This window comes from Rhamphochromis longiceps, linkage group LG8 (assembly GCF_057381845.1).
Source record: "Rhamphochromis longiceps isolate RC_006_pf linkage group LG8, R_longiceps_female_GT1.1, whole genome shotgun sequence".
In the NCBI taxonomy this organism is placed as follows: domain Eukaryota; kingdom Metazoa; phylum Chordata; class Actinopteri; order Cichliformes; family Cichlidae; genus Rhamphochromis; species Rhamphochromis longiceps.
Window position 1 is genome coordinate 11955002 of NC_140564.1, and position 20025 is coordinate 11975026.

General features: G+C 39.1%; 1 protein-coding gene across 2 annotated transcripts in view; it reads left to right on the forward strand.

Moving 5' to 3' along the window:
* Positions 1-3895: 3895 nt before the first annotated feature.
* Positions 3896-20025, forward strand: part of slc39a11 (solute carrier family 39, member 11) — a 199712-nt gene continuing 183582 nt past the window's right edge. For both annotated transcript variants that reach the window (XM_085415770.1, XM_085415771.1), the window contains exons 1-3: positions 3896-3948; positions 6759-6876; positions 8988-9026. In XM_085415770.1, coding sequence (XP_085271896.1) covers positions 6769-6876; positions 8988-9026 — 147 coding nt within the window. In that variant the 5' untranslated portion in view covers positions 3896-3948; positions 6759-6768. The remainder of the gene's footprint in view (positions 3949-6758; positions 6877-8987; positions 9027-20025) is intronic.

A 20025-nucleotide genomic window follows, 5' to 3' on the forward strand; every position in this document is an offset into this window, starting at 1 on the left:
GGATCAAGATGATTGAAGTGACTTTGAATGTGACATGGTTGTTGGTGCCAGACAGGCTAGTCTGAGTATTTGAGAAAATGACAGAGTCCACCAGTGTTGGTCAAGTTACTTGAAAAAAGTAATCAGTAACTAATTACTGATTACTTCGCTAAAAAAGTAATCCCGTTACTTTACTGATTACTTATTTTCAAAAGTAATTAATTACCTAGTTACTTAGTTACTTTTTAAAAACATGATTTACAACCTGAATAGGTGATAAAGCGATAGATCTTTCAGCCCAATTCTACTTTTTCTACATAATCCATCATACAAAATGTAATCAAATGGAAAAGTCTCTTTTTAAAACTTGTTTTATTAGTTTTCATCTTTTAACTTCATGCATCAAGCAAAAATGTAATTATATGCAACATTCGCTGACTGGAAGAAATTTGTTTAACATTTAAACCTATTTTCTGCACATTCCAGCACATAAAATAAAATATTTTTTTGTGTTTACACTCAGTCTTTCAAATAAATGCAAGTGAAACACAGCAGAAAATAAATAAAATCAAAGACTCAGCGGTCCTGTTGCTCTATTTTCACCTGTATAGCAGGTGGAGGTTTGCCCTGGTGCAGGTGAGCCGCAGCGCTCAGTAGAAGAATCCACGAGTTTGTCTGTGAATTTCACATTCCAGCGGCAGCGCACTCGGTGCTTGCTTGGAAGTTAAGGGTTTTTTTCACTGTAAAAAGAAGTTTTCTTCCCACGCAATGAACAGCGGACACTAATGTTTTTGTCACTTTTTACAGAATCAAACTCAAAGTAAGGTCAGTATTTCCACGCTTTAAACGCTGCACGCTCATACTCTCCCGCACTCGATATATTATCTTTTGTTGATCTGCACACAGCTGTTGCCACGAACGTCGCACTTGCTTACGTCATTGTTATGAGACACTCTGGCAAAAAAATCACGGTTTTAGTAACACAGTAACGCAGCGTGCTTACGGGAAAGTAACAGTAATCTAATTAACTTTTTTGCAATAGTAATCCCTTACTTTACTCGTTACTTGAAAAAAGTAATTGGATTACAGTAACGCATCACTTGTAACGCGTTACTGTAATATCTGGTGTCCACACAGCAATCTATAGAGTTTACATGGAATCTTCTGAAAAAGAGAAATTATCCAGTGAGTGGGAATTCTCTGAAGGAAAATGTCTTGTTGATGCCATAGGTCAGTGGACAATGGTCTTTGGTATCACGCCTTCCAATAAGCATTGCGCTATTAGGAACGCAAGTATACAGAACAGCATCTCACACAACACATTAAACTTAGGCTACATCAGCAGAAGACCACACCTGGTCCTAAAAAAAAAAAGGAAAAAAAAACAAACCTGGTCCTAAGAATAGGTATTTGAGGCTATAATTCACAGTGACTCATCAAATTGGACAATAGAAGTTTGGATAAACATTGTCTGGTTTGACAAGTCTCATGTTCAGCTGTGACGCTCAGATGGTAGCTTAAGAATTTGGTGCAAACAACAAGAAGGTGTGGATCCATCCTGCCTTGTTCAGGCTGCTGCTGGTGTTGTACAGGGTGGGCCATTTATAGGGATACATGGGAATGGTTGGTGATATTAAAGTCCTGTTTGTGGCACATTAGTATACGTGAGGGGGCAAACTCCTCAAGATGGGTGGTGACCATGGTGGCCATTTAGAAGTCGGCCATCTTGGATACAACTTTTGTTTTTTCAATAGGAAGAGGGCCATGTGACACATCAAACTTATTGGTAATGTCACAAGAAAAACAATGGTGTGCTTGGTTTCAACGTAACTTTATTCTTTCATGAGTTATTTACAAGTTACTCTTTGTTCACAGCCATTGACATGTCGAAGAGGTTAACACGTGAGGAGCAGATCGAAACTGTGTTGATATCTGGTGAACGCAGTAACCGGGTCATTGCAGCAGATTTCAATGCAAGACACCCTACGAGACCACCCATCTCCCATGCTACAGTTAGCAAACTGCTCGCTAAGTTTCGTGAAACTGGTTCAGTGTTGGATTTGCCAAAATGTGGACGCAAGAAAACTGTCACTAATGAAGAAACATCAGTGGCTGTCCTAGCTTCATTCAGCAAGAGCCCACAGCGTAGCACTCGCCGCATGTCACTGGAGACTGGCATTAGTCGAACATCCCTTCGGCGGATATTAGCTACTTACAAATGGCACCCTTACAAACTCCAGCTACTGCAGCATCTCAACGAGGATGACCCAGATCGGCGCACAGAATTTGCAGAATGGGCAAAACAAAAATTGGAACAGGACCCTCAGTTCGCGCAGAAGATTTTGTTCAGTGATGAGGCAAACTTTTATGTGAATGGTGAAGTTAACAAACAAAACCACCGCTATTGGTCTGACACTAACCCACATTGGATGGATCCCTCCAAGACTGTTGGAACAACAAAAGTGATGGTTTGGTGTGGTGTATGGGGTACAACGATAGTGGGTCCATTCTTCATCAATGGAAACCTCAAGGCCACTGGATATTTGAAATTGCTACATGATGATGTGTTTCCCTCTTTATGCACTGAAGCTGGCACATTCCCTGAGTTTTTCCAGCAAGATGATGCACCACCACATTATGGGTGCCAGGACCGAGCATTCCAAGATGAACAGTTTCCTGGAAAGTGGATTGGTCGTCGTGGGCCAGTTGAATGGCCCCCAAAGTCTCCCGATCTGACCCCCTTAGACTTTTATCTTTGGGGTCATCTGAAGGCAATTGTCTATGGTGTGAAGATACGAGATGTGCAGCACCTGAAACTACGGATACTGGATGCCTGTGCTGGCATTTCTCCTGCGGTGTTGCTATCAGTGTGTGAAGAGTGGAAGAAGAGGGTTGCATTGACAATCCAACACAATGGGCAGCACATTGAACACATTTTATAAGTGGTCAGAAACTTGTAAATAACTCATGAAAGAATAAAGTTACATTGAAACCAAGCACACCATTGTTTTTCTTGTGACATTACCAATAAGTTTGATGTGTCACATGGCCCTCTTCCTATTGAAAAAACAAAAGTTGTATCCAAGATGGCCGACTTCTAAATGGCCACCATGGTCACCACCCATCTTGAGGAGTTTGCCCCCTCACATATACTAATGTGCCACAAACAGGACTTTAATATCACCAACCACCCATGTTATTACGGTGTATCCATATAAATGGCCCACCCTCTACTATCGAGGTATTTTATGGCACATTCGGGGCTTTTTAGCACAAACCTAAATGCCACAGCCTACCTATTATTGCCATCTTTGAATGGTTGCTTCCAGCTGCATAATGTTGCAAAGCTCAAATCATCTCAGTGTGTTTTCTTGAACACATACGAAAGTGAGTTCATTGCACTAAAAAAACCCTCCAATAGAGAGCGTCTTCATGATGTGGTGGAATGAGTTCTCAGCAAAATCTCAGAGGAATCCAACTTCAGTGTATGCCAGGCACACACAAGGCAGTTCTGAAAACAAAAGGGGGCCAAAAGAGCGAGTGTCTATCCCACCAGTGTGAGAAAACTCCTTGCCTATATGACCTACAAAAAAGCGGATAGTTTGAATCAGTCAATTACAAACAAAAAACAATGCACAGATTACATTTGGAAGGTTAAATTTAAAATATTCTCCTGAAATATTTATATTCGTATTTTCAGCACTTAAGTCAGTGGTTTATAAATAAAGTTGGCTTAAATTTTAAATAAATTAATAAATAAATACGTAATACTACTACTAATAATAACAAAAAAAAATCATAATAAAAAAATAATAATAATATTGATGATAATGAACGCTGTCTTCGATTACTACTGTTAAAGTTGATGGCCAATAGCCTGCGAGCAGAGGCGGGGCTAATAGAGTCATAGACACGTGTACTAGGAAGTAGGAAGTAAATACAGAGCACTCGGAGTGCTGCTGGAAAGAAGTGAGTAAACCTGAAAGACTTATAAAGAAATTAGCGATACAATAGATTTAGGATAAAATTGAACTGTGCCGAATTCATTACTTTCGCTTCACAATACCAGAAACAGCGTGTTTTGGAAATATGACACTGATATTTTTAAAAACAAAGCGAATATTTTAAGAGAGCCGGCTTGCTTTCATTTACCTCTGTTTTCTGTAATCTGCACTTTGTGCTCCTCACGTGTATTGGTATTTAAAACTCGATTCGCCAGAAGGTCTCCACGAAGACCGGTTATATCGCAGAACAGAGCAAAGGAAAAGGAAAAGACGAGAAAATGAAAAAATAGTTAACAGCTGTTGACAAGAGTCAGCTGTCATTTAAAGCTGATTGTATACGCACACGAAAGGAATACGTTTAACTTTACGCTCCAAAATGAATCCACCCGTACGAGGCGAATATTTTTCCTATGTGCTCCTCTCTTGTTCATTGTAACACTACCAGGGTTTTACTGCTGCAGTCTCACATAGTCTGACAGTATTGTTGGCACACCTGCCAGTTACAGAGACCTGGGCACAAATGTTTAGAAGCTCTAGCCGACATGTTTTCATGATCAGGCTTTTTTCTTTCATCCTTTCTTCAATAGTTAGATATGACAAAAAGCAACGTGTATAACACAGAGAATAGTTTTTATAGACAGCATCATACCTTTCTGGGGAAAATTTTTAAAGTAGCCATCCCAATCATTCTTTTCATTAACTCATGGGTGTCAAAAATAAGGTCCAGGGGCCAGAATCAGCCCACCAAAGACTCCAATCTACCCACTGGATGGGTTTGGAAAATATAATGGAGGGCATATGTGTTTGACTTTTAGCTGTACAGCTTTTTCTAATGATAAAGACCTCCTCCATGACCATTCACACTACACCAACATAAACAACTAATAGGTAAACAATTGAATAACAGAAAGTTCCTGTTTTTTCACGATCTACTATAGAAATTTACGATTTCTGTAGTGGGTTCACCTTAAAAAGGAGCAAAGCAAAATAAAACAAAACACAAAAAGACATTCAATTACAAAAAAATAAAGTTTTATAATCACAGGACAGTCTGTGCAGTGAAGTAAGAACTTTTTATCTAATTCAAATATTCATTAAAAGTTCAAAGTCAAAGTAAACTTTATTGTCATCTCTGCTATATACAGTACAGTATATAGAGAGACGAGATGACGAGGCTCCAGGTCCATTCAATGCAAAAAAAACCCAACAATAAATATAGGAAGAGTAAGAAGTAAATATACACTTTAAGACTGAGGTAAGGGGAGTAAATATACACTTTAAGACTGAGGTAAGGGGAGTAAATATACACTTTAAGACTGAGGTAAGGGGAGTAAATATACACTTTAAGCTAAAAAGGATCAATAACAATCTAACTTTACAATTTGAAATTGAGATTTAAAATGACCTTGAAGACCTTAAAGTGACCTCAATTTAAGCTCAAAGCAACATTTTTTTTATTGTTGAAATGACATATAATATTAAAATATCTCAGGTATTAAACGTTTGATTAGATGTGTGCTTAAACCTATTTGCAAGAGTTTAAATTGTGTGGTCCACTTACATCTAAAGTGGGCTATATGTGGCCCACGATGTAAAACGTGTCTTATATAAAATGGAAAATGAAGAACAATTTAAAAAAATTAAGCTTTTTTTAAAAGGATAATGTGTATTTTATAATTTAATTGTGTGTCCTTTCACATACACATGCACACACGGCTCCACCTGTGTACACCCGAATTATCTTGCTTGTCATTTTGCTGAATGTTGTCTTAACAACTTTAAAGTGAACTGCAGTGTCTTCATCTTGAATTGCTTGAACAAAAAAAGAAGAAGAATAAAGAACAAAATAGGCAGTTTCCATAAAGGTTGCATATGCCTGTTTTTTTTTACCCTCTGTTGTTTCCCCTTCTACTTGTTTCATTCATTTTGGAAGTAGTGCAAATACAGCAGTTAGCTGTAGACTAATTTCTTTAGCAGTGGAGGTGAGAAAGGAGCAGGTAACAAAAAGGAGGACTGCATTTTACACTTTATATTATTTTGTTATGATAAATATATATATACATGTCTTGATGATCTGAAAGTTTAAGAGATCTCTTTTTCATCTGTGCCTTGGATGGGTCCCCAAATGTGGTGGGCCCTGACTGCACATTGGATAATGTGGTTTAAATTGTATTGGAAGGTAGAGACAGAGCAAAGTGCCTTGAGAAGATAAAACTAAATTGAATTGAATAAGTTGAATTGACCACAAGGGGCTGAACTTTTCAGGCAGATATTGGGCTTACCAAAAGTTAACAGGCTTATTATCAGACAGAGCTTATAGGCACTCATATTTAAATAAAAGTTTTACTAACAACTACTACTAACTGATTTCACTGGAATTTAAAAAGTGAATATTGTATATTAACATGAAAATCATTTGGTGTGTTGATGATTGAAACCCTAGGACGGCAGTGATAATAATCATAGTGCAGCAATAGAAAAAAGAAATCCAGGATGTTAAAATGCAAAGCAAACAGGATTTGAAACATCTTTTTGTTCCACTGTGTGCTGAAAAAACAAGGTGTGAGGCGTGAGTCAGTCACACGAGGGCTGTGCATTAGCATGTGTGTTGACTTAAGAGGAGTCTTGTTGCCTTGTAGGATTACCTGAAAGCAGCCTTTTTTGTTTTACTCTAGTTTTCAAAGTCTTTCTGCAGTCTTTCTGTCGCCTATCTTTTTGAATATAATGTCGATGTGCCACGGGCTAACTTTTAGTGTGGCCGTGTTGTTTGTTTAGGTCTGTCACTATGCTAGAAGGCTACAGCCCTGTGACCCAGGCCCTGCTGGGGACTCTGTTCACATGGGGTCTGACTGCTGCCGGAGCTGCTCTGGTGTTCGTCTTCTCCAGCCGACAGGTAATGAGTGTCACTCTGAGCTCCAGGAATCGCTCTTCTAAAGAAATACTAGCAAATTATTTGGTGAGCTAGAGTTTTCCACTCATGAACTTAGTGTGACCTGGTCAATTTACAGTTGCCTACATTTGGTGACAAATTTTAGAATTTATAATTTTTATATATATTTTTTAATCTGAAAGAACGGTGCTATCTCAAATGAATCTACTACTTTTCTCTTATTTTGAAAGTTTGGTTGCTGCAAGCCAGCTAGACAGGGCCCTTCCATGTCTCATGTTTTCTCTGTTTGCTGGCAGCTCCTACAAAAACAAAGAGTTCCTACCAGGGCCACTTGAGACTGGCTCTACAAGTGGGTAAATCACCATAGACTCCCATGTTGAAATGTCCAACTAAACAGCATTCAAAAGCAACACAACTAAAAAGCAACATTAAAAAACCCCCAAACACTACAAAAGCTAAAAAAAGCAGAAGTGTTTCTGGGGATACAATAATGTGACAGAACAGACATTTTTGTTCCTATTTTCATTGTATTTCATTTAATGTCCTTGTGTTTTATGTGATTCTGCAGCATTTTTCTATTTGCGGATATTTTCAGTCTGTTTGATCTCTCAGGGCCACCGTAACAATCTGCGTTTTTGAATACAGCTAGTTTTTAGGTTCCTTCTGTTTTTCTTTCTTGCTTCTGTTCTACATAACAGATCAAGTCGAGTGAATTCATTAGAATTCAAATTTAAAATGATAAACTAGCTGGTAGAAATAACCTTAAAAGTGACTTTTTATTTTTATACTTTCAGTACATTTCAAAGCCTGCACTTCAAATTTTTCTTTAACAAAAGGTTCTATACTTCTGTAGATCTTAAGTTATGGACATGTGAAGTTTTGCTACTAGTCAGGCTTAACGTTTGCAGTGTTTCTGATAGGCAGCAATCACCTCAGCTAAATATGAGTCACTGCTGTCTCATCTATGCTTGTGCTGTTGGTGTCTTTTATAACATTTTCACTTAATTATCTTATTCAGTGTTGATTAGCGCTAATCAGCAGATATGTGTGTCTGTGGTTGGCATCCATGCTGGATTTTAACTCAGCACGCCACTCTCTCATCCACGTGTAGTAATTTATGGTGGAAAATTCAATAATGTTAAGAGTTTAAAATGAATGCATTGCAGCCAGGTCAATTTTTAATTTATTAGCGGCAGATATTCGCTGTTTGCTGAGCTATCAGTGCCAGCATTTATAGTGGTCGTCAAATGAAATAAAAAAAATTAAGACTAGATGGAGGAAGCAGTCTTAACCCATTAAATGAGTATCGATGTTGAATAGTTTGTCCATCAGAGAGAGGAAAAGCCACTCTGCTACTTCCCTGTTGACAGCACACATATTTGGAATCGCACAATTTCAAAAAACCAGCTGATCTAAGTAAAGTCAGGCAGAGCACAAGTGAGTAAATAAATAACCACAGGTAACACATTTTAGGAGAATCTGTTTATGTTTTGTATGTCAAAAAAAAAAAATGTTGGTGGATATATTCCAAGATCACATTTTTAAATCACCAAATATCTGCATGTGTATTGGTCTTAAAAACCCGATATCAGTCTTTTCTAACACACAGTCTCATACATGTGTGTTCTGCTTGGATATCAGCTGCATTCAATTACAGCACAGCTGGACTTTTTGTGACAAAATTATTTGTAGGTGTGGAATGGATACACACAGTTGAATAATTTATTTATGTGTTGGTGTGTTCACCATCACCCGACAGCTCACCACATATAGAATTTAAGTCTATGTGGACACACAGTGAGAAAATCCAGAACACTTTAGCAGCTAGTGATGTCAATATTTGTTTCTGCAACCTTTAAGTGATATGATAAACCGTAAATTTATTCAGCTAAATCGCAGAGAAATGAATCAGAAAGCATGAAAACACTGTGCAAAACCTGCACACTGTTTGATGTATTTTTACCATTTCTGACTCCGGTAACACATGCCCATTTTGCCGAGTTAAGTCGATGGTGAGGAATGCACTGAACTGCTGGCTCTTCCACTGTCAGGGTTACTACGATATCGATTTCCCTGCCTCACTCACAATCTCTCTTCTTGTCTGCCCTTTTCAGAAGCGCATCTTGGATGGAAGTTTAGGCTTTGCAGCTGGGGTGAGTAAGGTTTCATTTGAGCTGAACCACATACTCACACATACATTGCTATGAGGTGATTGGCTTTTAAACGTTCCACTGCAGCAAGGCAAGTTTCCTCCTCATAGAGAGAAACTCTGACACATCCAGCTGCCATGTCGTTTCATTAAAAATCTGAGAGAAGTGTTCCCCTGCAAGTATCACCCTACAACTGAAAATGCATCCCCTTAACAGCACTGTCACTCATTCAATTACGATGTTTAAATCCCTGCAGTACGAGCAGTTTATAGATATAGATCACATATATCAGCTGGCCTTGTTGGGATGAGTGGATCGATACTATCATTAGCAGTGTTGGTGTTGGTATCAGATTTATAATAGCATGATGAGATTGATACTTTGGTTTCAGTTTCTTCTCTTTACATTTAGTACTGAGAAAATAGACGTCACTCCTTGTATTGAGGTTTCTCACGTAATGTCATGCACACTTTGTCTAAAGCTGTCTGCCATATTGGACGTCATCTAACCAGTGGTTGCTAGGTAAATGACTGGTTGGCAGTGGTTCCTGGAGGCGGCACTCAGTCAAAGCTCTCACTCATCACATGAAATTCGAATCCCGGTGACCTCAACCTCAAGGTCAAAAGTCAGGTTTTCTGAAAATCTTGTGAATGCGATAACTTTAGAACAAGGTGATGTAGGATTTTGATACCAGAGGTGTATCTACTTGGAGGCTGACAGTTTCATTATGGCTCAGATAGCAGCTGGCCTCCGTTTGTAGACGCATTTGTTACTTCCATTCAAACTACAGCTAAATTCCTCCACCTAAAGCATTCACAAGACAATTTTTGCCAACTTGTTTGGAAATACGCATTTTCCCGCGACAGATGGTTGCTGGGGGTGGGCGGGGGGTGTCACTGACCAGTCTGTAGGCCTGTATTACTGGAGCCTTAGAAATCATCTTCTCAGCGCCTGCCATCAACCTCCAGCAACCACTCTCAACCTGTTGGGGAAAAACACATTTTTCCCTGACAACTGCTGGTTGGCAGGTGGTCATAGATTGGCCTCTGGGCCTGTGTGGCTTGGCCCTTATTCACTTGGTCTTATATTGTCACCATGATTGTTATACATCTGAAAATGGTTGAGAAGTTGATGTCACATGGCTGGTGGTCACATGTTGGCATACTTTGCTCCTCCTCCTCCCGTGCTTCACGTGAAGCAGCCGCACTGAGCAGACACATGTAGGCTGCAGTGAGAGAGAGTGATGGCAGAGAGAAAGAGGAACGTCATGTGGAGATATTTTACAGCTCTAAATGAAAACACTGCAAACTGAGATGTGTGGAGAAAGGCTATTTGCTACTGTGGCCGCACACCAGTTTACACAAACACATGAAAAACTGTGGAAAAAAGACTGCTCCAATCAGCAAATGACAAACAAAGTAAAAGGAAAATCCCTCAGACACATCCAGACCCCAGCACAGAGACAGAGGGGACAGGTACAGTCCTTTTAGAGAGGCAAAGAATATCCTCTTACAGTGATAAAGCAATGTTTCTGTAACTTTTCACCATTAGTTAATGTTCATTTTCATATTATTATTGAGAACTATAACCTACAGACAACCTATATATCCAAACAACCCCAATTCCAAAAAGTTGGGATGCTGTGTGAAATATATATATATATAAAGAATGTAATGATTTAAGCATCTTGTAAAGACATATTTTATTCACAATAGATCATAAAAACACATAAAATATTTAATCTAAAGACGTGTAATAACTCCATGGCAGCCCCGGTTTCACGCTTTTCAGCATCTTTATGATCACGGTTGCCGTTTTACAATCGGCTGCAGCTTTTCAGCTCGCAGTAACACACACTAACAACAACATCAGGACATAGTTCAGTCTACTTAAGCGGGTGAGGCGTGATAGCTCATGTCAACCAGGTGCGTCCGCCTCCCTGGCAGCCACACCACAGACCACGCCCTGTCACATACCCCCATCGCCCGACTGAGGCCGGGGAGCCATTTGGCTGAGCCTACTCCCCTCTGCACTGCCACAATGTACTTTTTAAATAAAAATATTAGCTCCTTTTGAATTTGATGCCATCACCACATCTTAAAAAAATTGGATAGTCCCATTTTTGCTAATGTGTAGCTTCCCCACTTCTTTTAACTACACTCCCTAAATGTCTGGGAACTGTGGAGACGAGTTTATGGTATTTATGGTATTGTTTATGCCATAAACTGTTATTTTTAGACCAGTGATTTTCAAATTCAAATTCAAATTCAAATTTTTATTTGTCACGTACACAGTCATACACAGTACGATATGTAGTGAAATGCTTACACAACTGCTCGTGACCTAAAGAAAACAAAAAAGGAAAAGGCTATGAATAAGAAAGGAAATAAATATGAAAAATTAAAAAGGGTAAATTTAACTAGGAAGGAATAAAATATAAATTAAGGTTAAAAATGAAATAACTGTACAACACAAATTAGAATGAAGGGTAAATTTAACTGGGAAGAATAAGATAAAGATAAATATATAAATTAAAGTTGAAAATAAAATAACTGTACAACAAAATACACAATACACAATATAGAACTATATAAGAATGTATGAAGAAATCTAAATATAAATAAATATATACACAATAACAGCAGCTGTACAAGTATTAACCGGAAATGAAGAATATAGTGACCAGTGTTGTGCAAAACCAAAGTCCAGAAAGTCCAGTGTGTGTGTAAGAACCATATGTGTGGGTCAGTACTGTGTGGTGGTGTGATTGAGAGACCGTATCGCCTGCGGGAAGAAGCTCCTCCTCAGTCTCTCTGTGTTGGTCTTCAGGGAGCGGAATCGCTTTCCTGACCTCAACAGAGAGAACAGTCTGTTGTTGGGATGGCTGAGGTCCTTCACGATCTTCCTGGCCTTGGTCCAGCACCGCCTGCTGTAGATTGAGTGCAGGTCAGGGAGCTCGGAGCGGATGGTGCGCTCAGCTGACCGCACAACCCTCTGTAGAGCTCGTCTGTCCTGCATGGTGCTGTTCCCGAACCAGGTTAAGATGTTTCCCGCCAGGATGCTCTCTATGGTGCACGAGTAAAAGTTCCTGAGCACCTTGGAGGGCAGTTGGAAGTCTCTCAAGCGTCTGAGGTGGTAGAGACGCTGTCGGGCCTTTTTCACCACGGTGTTGATGTGACAGGACCATGACAGGTCCTGCGTGATGTGAACTCCGAGGTATTTGAAGCTGTCCACTCTCTCCACTGGGCACTCGTTGATGACGGGGGTCTGGTAGTTCCTCTCCTGCTTAGTGCTGAAGTCCACTATCAGCTCCTTTGTCTTACTGACGTTTAGAAGGAGGTTGTTCCTCTGGCACCAGTTCTCCAGATTCCTAATCTCCTTCAGGTAGGCCGTCTCGTTGTTATCAGAGATCAGGCCCACCACGACGGTCAGTCAGTTATGTAATGTCATATTAGTATGCTTTATTTAGTAACTATATTGTTCAACTGCAACTTCTGTCTAATCACTTATGTTTTGATTAGTAACTGGCTACAGTGAATAATTTTATACATTTATTTTGCAATTTAATTAAATGGCTCTATTACGCGCACCTAGTCATATTACACAGTTGTTATATATTGATGAGTGGAACTTTAAATAAATTAGAACCTCACTGTTTGTTTCCACAAATTCCTTCTTGCACAAAAAGTAATGATTATACGCTGTTACTAATGGTGTCTGTGTAGACACACCACCCATTCTTTGAAAATCACTGCAGCTCCAGCTTGTTCTTTTTAACGCTGTGCACCGATGAACTTTTTAATTAAGTGCTCCAGCTTGAAAGTGTGAGGTAAAGTGCAGGATCAGATGGATGTAAGCCAAAAGAGCTGTAGTACTGGCTGCAAAAGATCTTTTATTCTTTTTTAAAATCTAACAAAACCAAAGTTAACCAAAACTAGTAACAACGTTTCTATTTTTCTTTGATTTACATGAATGCTGTGTTTCATCTCATAGTGTTTGGTCTCTTCTTTTCTTTTAAATATCTTTGTTTGAATTGTAGTCCGTCTGCTACTCCTCTGCAAAAGTTACCTCATTACTCCACATTAAAAATTAAAAGCACATATACCATTTCAGTAGACAAGGAGCCTTCTTTTTTTTTTTTTTAGGCTTTTATTGTGAAACACGCAGGAAGATGTCATGGAAAACACAAACTGTATATAAGATTTACATTCGAATTCAGATTCATCTGCCATGACAACTGGTTACTATTTGGTGTCCTTTATTTTGCCACTATAGAGAGAGAGAGCAGCCATCCTACATGTAAAGAGTGGAAAAAAGGGAAGCGTTAATTTTCAGGGAGAGCAGTGAGATGTGAGGAATATGTAGTGGACAAGCAGGCATGAGACAGATGGATGTGAGGCTGGGAGACAGATGACTTTATGATCTATTCATAAAGTCATTCTAACATTTGATCTTGTGCGCAGTAATAGTTGACTAATGCATGCAAACTAGCCACTGCGGTTACGTAACGAACAACAACTCATCTGTCATCAGTGTGGTCTGATACTATTTCACCCCAAACAAGGTGAAATGATAAATTTGAGTCAAGCATTGCAAATAGCCGACACATACTTGTGGAATCTCTGTTTCTTTCTCTTTTTGAATAAGACTGGGACCTTAATTGCAATCCCTCCAACTGGTTCAGAGCTTGTTGTTAATTACGAGCTCAGATGAGTGAGCTGATAAGATGAATGCCAAATGATGAGAGATTGTCCACGCTTCTTTGAGAAAGATAGATCCAATCTCGGCCCCCACCTCCTTTATCTTCATTTTGGTCTTAACAGCTTTTCAATTACTTCGCGGGCTTAGCTGTTGCTCTTATACATTCTAATGAAATGGCTCATAAGGAGAAAAGAGCCGAGGGCTGCTTCAAACATTTGCTGAACTTCTTTGCAATTATGGGAACTGAAATCTTTTTAAAATATGTTTTTCACAGCGTAACTTTTGGCTTATTGGTGAGATAGTGTTACAATCTATCCAGTCCTCTTATTTTTCTTTGCATAATTCACATTTTTTAATAATATAGTTTTGATAAGAAACACAATTTTATTCTGGATGTGCCACACTTAGCTTAGATTTGAGGCACTGTAGCTATCTGTTTGGTTCAAATGAATACATTAGACTTTGCAGTCAACAACTTACAGAAGAAATATAAAAGTTTTTATCCCTGTTTGTATTATAAGATGAACGGATGGAGCAAGAAAGTATTTTTTTTCCACATCTTCGGATTTTGCCACGTGTGAGGTTTAGAGCTGCATTTGGCTTTTATCAGAACAAATTAAACTCTTCAGCCATTTAGAAAAGCAAAATGAGTGGAGATGGAAGGCAGGATGGGACTCTGCTCTTATGATTTTCAAAGAAGACAAGGCTTGGATTGCTTTTTGGCTGTGCGGAGAGGGAAGTAAGGTCAATCCATTTTAAAGTAGGGAAGCATACAGTGGGAGGGAATGTTACACAGCATTAAGTGATGGCAGTTCAGTGGAAATGAATTGTTATCTGTCTTTAAAAGTTTTCACTGACCTTTTATCAACTTAAATGGCTTGTTCAAGCTTCTACTTTGGTATTAAACATGCTACCATGGATGCTAGTAAGGCTGACTCTTGCTAGATGCTACAGTCTTCTTGAGTTCATGTTGTGTCTTTAGCACCCTGACGGTTTCCCTCTCTGTCTTGTTTCAATGTCAGTTCCTTTGCCCTCCTGTGTTTTCTTTTCTCTGTAGTATTTTCTTTTCTTGTCTCGGTGTTTAGCATTTGTCTTTTGGTTACTTCCTGTTTTACTTTGAAATGTACATTTCTCTCTTGTGTTAGTCTTACTTTCCTTGATTATGTTCATCCATCAAACCTCGAGACATTCGTTGATATGCTCCAATGATCCAGTGTTTATCCCAGCAAACATTTTGATGCTGAACACTGTTGTCTTTTCTTGACATCTGTTGGTGAGATGATGCTGGAGTTTCAGCCGTATTTGCTGGGATGCACTTGTGCCCCTTTAGATTTAGTATTTTTTTTACACTTGTCATTTTTGCCAGGAACCCATAAATGCTCCAATTGTATTATTCCGACCTGCAGTTGGGTTATCTCTATACTGCAGTGTGACTATATTGAAAATACTGTGGGAAAAACTAAACTCATCCTTTTATTTCACATTAGCTGCTGTTGTATTGGGTTCTGGCAAAACAGTGCATCTAACTAGAAGAAGTGTTTTTGCAGAGCCTTTTTTCCACTGCAGGAGACACAAACATTATTAACGGTGCAGTGTAGCACTTCGCGTTTTTGTAAAATGTAACCCCATTTTCTATTAACTGAAATGAATATTGGCCTGGAACTGAAAATTGATTCTGATTTGAGCCTCGTGATTCAAAAAGCTTTGCGTCTCTTTACAAAAAAAAAAAAATCGATTTAAAAGCTAAGCACATTTTTCTTGTCATCTTTCAAAAAGCACGCAGGAAAAATATAATTTTGTTACTGCTGTCAGATGTTTCTTTCTTTCTCTTGTCTTTCACTGCTGTGGTCACCTACTTCCCCACTCACCTACAAACAACACCCTCTATTTCTACATATTTTCACAACACGATCACGCAAACACATCAGCTCAACGGCAGCACATTCACAACAGCCTCACAGCACGCACAGACTTGCAGGACACATAAGCAAGCCACGCTTGTTCATATTAGTGAATATTCACACACATAGTCAGACTTATGGAGTCTCTCACCACACTTCTTTTTCTCTTTCTATTTACAAACAAGGGATGTTTCCATATTCTCTCCACCTGTCTAAGCGAAACACCCAGCATACATCATTAAACATACACGCACAATTAAGGGCATGCTGAGGTTTGTCACATGGAATGTAAATGGAGCTGGCACCAGAGGAAAGAGGTTAAAAATATTTAACCAGCTTAAAAAACTACAGGCAGATGTTGTTTTATTACAAGAAACTCACAAACCTGTCACAGGTTTAAATGAACTTAAAACACCTGAGTTTCCTAACGTGTTTGCAGCCGGTTATAATTCTAGACAACGGGGAGTAGCAATTTTAATACATAAAAATGTTAATTTTACAGTACTCGATACAGTTATAGATCCAGAGGGTAGATTTCTAATTATTAAACTATCAATATTGAACAAAAAACTATGTATTGTTAGTATATATGGTCCAAATGTTGATGAACCCTCATTCTTCCACGGTTTTTTTAGTGCACTCTCTGAACACCTTGATTGCACACTCATTCTTGGCGGTGACCTCAACCTTGGACTAAATGAAGAAATGGATAGGCTCAACACAACAGGAACTCAGCGTAATTGGCAGTCCACAAATATAATCAAACAGTATATGAACGACTTTGGTCTTTGCGATGCATGGCGCTCTCTTCACCCCACCAGTAAGGAATATACTTTTTTCTCGCATGTTCATCACTCTTACTCTCGTCTGGATTATTTTTTGGTCAGCAGCTCACTGCTGTGTGACATTTCAGACACTGAGATTCATCCTATAGCTGTCAGCGATCATGCTCCTGTATCTTTAACACTAATGCACAAGAATAATACTACGCCAAGTAAAAACTGGAGATTTAATATATCACTACTTAAAGATGAAGACTTTATTAAATACTTTAAAAAGGAATGGACTTCATATTTAGACTTTAATGACACTCCCGGAATATCTGCTTCTGTTCTATGGGAAGCAGGGAAAGCTGTGATGAGAGGTAAAATAATTTCTTTCTCATCACACAAAAAGAAAGAAGAAAACAAAAATATTCAGGAATTAGAAAAAAACATCAAATCACTAGAAGAAGCCTACGCGTCCCACCAAGATCAGGAAACATTGAACAAAATATGCAAAACAAAACTAGAATTAAATGAAACTATTAATAAAAAAACACAATTCCTTATACAAAGACTTCGCTTGCAGAATTTTGAACACAGTAACAAATCAGGTCGATTTCTAGCTAACCAGCTAAAAATAAATAAAGAAAAAACAACTATATGTGCTGCTAAAGATTTATCGGGGAACACAATATATGATCCTGGAAGAATAAACAACATTTTTAGGGATTTCTATGAAACTTTATACTCACCACAAATAAACCCATCTAAAAATGAAATTGATCTGTTTCTTGACAACGTAACTCTTCCAAAATTACTAGACAGTCAAGCAATGGAATTGGATTCGCCACTGACGCCAAGTGAACTCCAGGAAGCCCTGATAAGTATGCCCAATAATAAGGCTCCAGGTCCAGACGGCTTCCCTGCAGAATTCTACAAAGAATTCTGGACAATTTTGGCACCAGTATTCCACAGCATGTTGCAGGAAATCGAGGAAAAGGGCAGACTACCACCAAATATGAATTCTGCCAACATTAGTCTCCTGCTAAAACCAGGCAAAGACCCTTTATTTCCCTCAAGCTATCGTCCAATTTCTCTTTTAAATGTAGACCTTAAAATAATCTGCAAAGCTCTCTCAAAGAGATTAGAGAAAATGACCCCCCTCTTAATTCATCCTGACCAAACTGGTTTCATAAAAGGTCGGCACTCCTCAACAAACACTCGTAGATTACTTAATTTAATAGACTACTCATACGATAAAAACATCGAAGCCATAATATTATCTCTAGATGCAGAAAAAGCATTTGACAGAGTTAATTGGAAATTTTTATTCGCAACCTTACACAAATTTGGTTTTGGAAACTCTTTCATAAACTGGATAAGAATATTATACAATTCCCCAACGGCTCGTATCAGAACAAATGACCAGACATCCTCCAGCTTCTGTCTCCTGAGGGGCACCAGACAGGGATGCCCACTCTCCCCCTCACTTTTTGCAATTTTTATCGAACCTCTAGCAGCAGCATTTAGACAGGCTACAACAATTAAGGGCATAAAATGTAAGAACATAGAACATAAAATCAGTCTCTATGCGGATGATGTGTTGCTTTTTCTGCAAAACACACAAACCAACCTCTCTGAGGTAATTACTTTAATAAACTGGTTTTCAAGAGTTTCAGATTATTCAATTAACTGGCCAAAATCTACAGTTCTCCCCATTAACTGCTCCTTCCATAATTCTTCCTCTGCCCCACTGCAATCCGGAAACATTAAATATTTAGGTATTAATATCTCTCCTAAGCTTTCAGACTTAACTAAACTAAACCACATCCCACTTCTAAAGAAAGTAGAAGGCGATCTGACTAGATGGAAATCTTTACCCATATCACTCATGGGAAGGGTCGCCACTATAAAAATGATGATCTTGCCAAAAATAAATTACTTATTTTTGATGATCCCTAACAAACCATCACAAGATTGGTTCAGATCTCTGGATTCATATATTTCCAAATTCCTTTGGAAAGATAAACCCCCGCGTATTAGCTTAAAAACGCTACAAAGAACCAAGGATAGAGGAGGATTAGATCTGCCTAATTTTCACCAATACTTCTTAGCCAACAGGCTTCAGTTCATCTCAGAATGGTTAAAACATACCTTCTTAGTTGAGCCCTGGCTAGATGTTGAACAGGCACTATGCAAGGATCTAGAGATTTCAGACCTACCATTTATTAGCTCAAACATCAAAAGACATGAATGCTTTAAAAGTATCAACATCAGCTTTTCTCTAACAGCATGGTGGGAGTTTCTAAAAATAACGGAGTCTTCATTAATCCCATGCAAACGTACACCTATCTGGAATAACCCTGACATATTACAAAACAATAATATGATTAATTTCCCAGAATGGAGTTGTAAAGGAATTAAATACTTAGAACATATATTAGAGGGAACAGAATTTATTCCATTTGACAGACTAGTTGAACAATATGGGATCAACAAGACAAGGTTTTTAGAATATCAACAAATTAAATCCATAGTAAAAAAGAAATTTAACCTCAGTCAAGTTGAATTACAAACACCACTAAGTGCGGCACATTTTCTTACTCTTAAATCCCCCAAATTATTATCTAAAATATACAGAACACTTTCTAAATTAGATGAATCAATATCCCTTCCTACTGCAAAGTGGGAAGCAGATTTATCAGTCAACCTAGACCAAAACTTCTGGTCTCAGATTTGCTTAAAAACTTTTAAATTAATTAAAAATCCCAGTCTGCAATTAATACAATACAAAATACTTCATAGAGTGCACTATACAGGTCATCGGATGTTCAAGATGGGCTTTACATCTTCCAACAACTGCTCACACTGTCAAGGCAATACACCAGACAATTACATCCACGCTCTTTGGTTCTGTCCACCAGTGCAAAAGTTTTGGCGCGAGATATGTGAAGACTTATCAAAATGTCTGAAATGTAACATTCCAACCTCCCCCTTAGTGTGTTTGTTGGGCAGCTTAGATAATGTCACTTCAGAAAAGAATATAGCCCATATGATCTTCACTGCCCTATGCATAGCCAAGAAAACAGTCCTCATGAACTGGAAAAATAAAAATAATCTTAATTCTAACCAATATAGAAATTATCTATTAGATTACATTAGTCTTGACACAGCCTCTGCCACCACATCAGATCAATTGCTTTGGGCCCCTTTTATCAGCTCCATCACCTAGTGGGGGTGGGGGGTCATAGTTTGGTCCCGCCTTCACTGTTGTGATTGGTGAGGGGGTAGGGACAGGCTTAGGGCGTCGGGGGGTTCCCCGGAGGCATCTTCCTTGGGGGGCTCAACCCGGGGTAGCGGTCACGTCCGGTTGAGGGCTCTGTTGGCTCTCAGGTGACTGTTTCCTCGCGGCTGCGTGCAGCGGGGCTAGGGGAGGGTCTGTGCTGACGGACGTGGGTTACTGACCTGGCAACCTGGCTGCCCCTGGGTGGGTCCGGGATGGGCGTGAGGTTCTGGTTGGTGCGTTGCCGGGGTTGTGGGCGGGTGGGTGCATGGGGGCCCGGCCCTGGAGCAGGGTGCCGCCGGTGCATCGAGCCGCCTGGGGGGCTCTTCAACTGGTGGGGGGGATGGTCACAT